The 3881-nt window shown below is 45.8% G+C and overlaps 2 protein-coding genes across 2 annotated transcripts; one reads left to right on the forward strand and one right to left on the reverse strand.

Moving 5' to 3' along the window:
• Positions 1 to 1317: 1317 nt before the first annotated feature.
• VTN00DRAFT_5442 (uncharacterized protein) lies at positions 1318 to 2784 on the forward strand (the record flags this gene model as incomplete). The annotated part of the gene is made up of 2 exons (XM_069431974.1): positions 1318 to 1380; positions 1492 to 2784. The coding sequence occupies 2 exons, from the start codon at positions 1318 to 1320 to the stop codon at positions 2782 to 2784; spliced, it is 1356 nt and encodes a 451-aa protein (XP_069287879.1).
• A 423-nt stretch (positions 2785 to 3207) lies between these two features.
• Positions 3208 to 3663, reverse strand: VTN00DRAFT_5443 (uncharacterized protein; the record flags this gene model as incomplete). The annotated part of the gene is made up of 1 exon (XM_069431975.1): positions 3208 to 3663. The coding sequence occupies one exon, from the start codon at positions 3661 to 3663 to the stop codon at positions 3208 to 3210; it is 456 nt and encodes a 151-aa protein (XP_069287880.1).
• Between the last annotated feature and the right edge of the window lie 218 nt (positions 3664 to 3881).

A 3881-nucleotide genomic window follows, 5' to 3' on the forward strand; every position in this document is an offset into this window, starting at 1 on the left:
TTGGCGGAAGAATCCAACAGAGGTATAAGGCCTGAAGGGCATCCTGAGGGAGAAGAACTGCCAGTGGAGATCAAAGAGATCTCCCAGAACACAATGATGTGAATGTGGAAAAGGGGAGAACAAGTGGGAGTCTTGTATCTTACCCTAGCACCAGATCTGATGATTGGATCCATGGAACAGAGAAAGGACCAACCGCCTTTGACCGGAATGGAAGCAGTCCCAAAGGAATACTGGGACTTTGAAGAAGTCTTTAAGGAGTGAGGCAGAGGACAGCTGCCAGAACATCAGCCTTGGGATCATGAGATACCCTTGAAGCCTGGAATGCAACCAGCATTCAAACCTATTTATCCACTCTCAGAAAAGGCGCATGAGGCGCTCCGAGAATATATTGAAAAGAACCTGGAACAAGGATATATCTGGCATTCCACATCACCGGCTGGATACCCAATTTTGTTTGTCCCAAAGAAGAACGGGAAACTCCAACTTTGTGTGGACTATCACCAACTTAATGATATCACTGTCAAGAACTGCTACCCCTTACCACTCATCTCAGAGTTGCAGGATAGATTGCGGAAGGCAAAGCTCTTCACCAAGTTGGATCTTAGAGAAGGGTATTACCTGGTGCGCATGAAGGAAGGGGAAGAATGGAAAACCGCCTTCAGGACCCAACTAGGACATTTTGAATATACAGTTATGCCATTTGGTCTTACCAATGCGCCCGCGACCTTTCAGAGTTTGGTCAATAATACCCTATGGAAATACCTGGATGTCTTTTGCATGGCCTATTTAGACAACATCCTTATCTACTCAGAAACCTTAGAAGAACACAGACAATATGTGTGGAAGGTGTTAGAAGCCCTGAAGGAGAGAAAACTCTCAGTTGCACCAGAAAAATGTGAATGGCACACCCAAAGAACAGAGTTTCTTGGCTTCATGATCTCCCCGGGACATGTTGAAATGAATGAAGGAAAGGTCACAGCCATACAAGGATGGCCTGAGCCAACAACAGTCAAGGAGACACAAGCTTTTCTTGGATTTGCCAACTTCTATCAGAAGTTCATATGGAACTACTCCAAGATTGTGGAATCTTTGACAAAGCTCACCCAAAAGGACCAGAAATTTGAATGGAAAGAAGAGCAGCAGAAGGCATTCAATCTCCTTAAGCAGAAGTTTTGTGAAGCACCAGTCTTAGGAATTTTTGACCCAGAGAAACCTATCTTCATTGAAACAGATGCCTCGGATTTCGCAATAGGAGCATGCATCAATCAACCTGATGAGCAGGGATGACTGCATCCAATTGCCTTCTACTCGCGAAAGATGACCCCACCGGAATTGAACTACGACATTCATGACAAGGAACTTCTGGCCATCATGGCAGCAGTAAGAGAATGGCGGCACTACCTAGAGGGAGCAAAGTATCAGGTTATGATCTATTGCGATCATAAGAACCTGGCATACTTCACCACCTCCAAGGAGTTGACCTGAAGACAGGTCAGATGGGCAGAAGAATTGGCCCCCTATGATATCAAGATCACCTACCAAAGAGGATCGGAAAATGCCCGAGCAGATGCACTCAGTCAAAGACCAGATTACCAAGAGGGAGAGCCTTCTCCACAACCCGCGATTTTCTGGCAGGAGACTGATGGAACCCTCACAGTGGACAGGCAAGCTGCACCTGCTCTAAGACTAGGACCCGGTACGTGGGCAGAAAAAATTAAGGAAGCATACCAGAAGGATTCAATGGCAGAAGAGCTTGAGGAAATCAAGAACAATCCCAACATAACCAAAGGAGAGGGAGATATCATCCTATTCAAGGGACTGGTCTACGTTCCAGCCAAGTTGAGGGAGGACTTGATCAAAGACATCCACGAAGCCCCGGCTCATGGACACCAGGGGATAGAGAAAACCATTGAAAGGATTACCCGGAACTACTACTTCCCAGGATTAAGAAGGATGGTGCAATGTATAGTGTCACAATGTGACCTTTGCATTAGGAGCAAAGCAGCGCGGCATGCACCATATGGACTCCTGCAAAACCTGGACGCCCCAGAAAGGCCCTGGCAATCCATATCACTAGATTTCATTACAGATCTACCTGCGTCCAAGGAGCCCCTAACAGGGATAATATATGACTCCATCTTGGTCATTGTGGATAGACTCACCAAATATGCCTACTTCCTGCCATACAAGAAAGCATCCAATGCAGAAGAGCTGGCATATACCTTCCTACAGATCATTTTTGGGAATCATGGGATGCCAGAAGAATTTGTGTCTGACAGAGACAAGCTCTTCACCTCAGAATTCTGGCAAACCTTGACCTGCCAACTTGGCTCCAAGCATAAGCTCTCTACTACAGCTCACCCTCAGACTGATGGACAGACAGAACAGATGAATCAGACCCTGGAACAGTACCTGTGCTGTTACATTAACTACCAACAAGACAACTGGGTGGAATTTTTACCTATGGCCCAGTTCGCATATAATAGCGCCAAGAACGAGACTACCCAGGAGTCACTGTTCTATGCCAACTACAGGTTTGAACCGTCGGCCTACCAGGAACCAAAACCAGACAAGGTCCTGGCACAGAAAGGAATCCTCCAAGCTGACCAGCTACAAGAGCTTCACCAACAATTGAATCTAGATATTCAGTTTATTGCATACCGAACCGCCAAGTACTACAATCAACACCATAAGAAGGGACCAGACTTGAAGGCAGGAGATAAAGTATACCTCCTTCAAAAAAAATGTGAAGACAAAAAGGCCAAACAACAAATTGGATTTTAAGAAGATTGGCCCATTTGAAATTGAAGAAAAGAAAGGAGAGGTCAATTTCCACCTTAAATTGCCAGATACCATGCGGATACACCCAGTTTTTCATATATCACTGTTGGAACCAGCGCCGGAAAACGCCCAACCAATTACTGAGACTGAGGAAATCCTACCTGAGAACCTGGACAATGATCAAGACTATAAGGTAGAAAAGGTGTTAGACAGCGGCATAATTGATGGGCAGTTCATGTACCTTTTAAAATGGAAGGGTTATGATGACTTTAAGAATTCTTGGCAACCCATAGAAAACTGCGGTGGGTGCAAGAAACTCCTCAAGGAATTCCACCTTTGAAACCCGGATCGCCCAAAACCAGAAGACCTGTCACACCAAAAAAGAAGAGGCTGACCCAAGAGGGGATGTCCACAGGGGACATCCCACTAGGGTCTTTGGGAACCACCAGAAGCCTCCTGCTCAGAACTTCTGGAAGCCAGGAACTCTGCAATGAAACCTGGAGAAAGCCCCTCAAGAGGCTGTGGGTCACCCGGCACTGAGGAATTCCCAGATTGTGGGTGACCCTCATATTCATTGGCTAGGCGTTCCAACTCGGCAAGATCTTTGGCAGATAAGGGATCATCCTCATTCAACTTGTCCATCACAGCAGTATCATGATCCAACATTCTCAACCCATATTCCTTAAGAAACTTACGCTGTTTGCGCAAGCGCTTAATCTTTGCCATAAGAAGCTCAACCTGGTTCTCCGCCTCCTCTAACTGAGCGTTGATTTGTTCCTCAGAACGGCTAAGATCATTCCACTCCTTATCACTATGGAATCGCTTCTCACATTTCCGACCACGACGGGTACAAGACGAACAGTTGCGACTCTTGGAATCCATAATGCAAGGAAGATGATGAGAATAACAATATTGACAAGGATGTTCGACAGGAGAACCGTTCTGTTCAATGCGATCAGCCTGACAACCAAACTCGCGATAACAATTATGCTTGGGAGGCATGGTGAAAAAACTTACAGAAAGAAAATACGGCACCAAGAATTAGGAAATTGGCACAGTTTAAATACTTTTCGGGACGAAAAGCTAGAAGGGGGGGGGTA

This window comes from Thermoascus crustaceus (genome assembly GCF_041956765.1).
Source record: "Thermoascus crustaceus strain CBS 181.67 unplaced genomic scaffold VTN00scaffold_3, whole genome shotgun sequence".
NCBI lineage: Eukaryota > Fungi > Ascomycota > Eurotiomycetes > Eurotiales > Thermoascaceae > Thermoascus > Thermoascus crustaceus.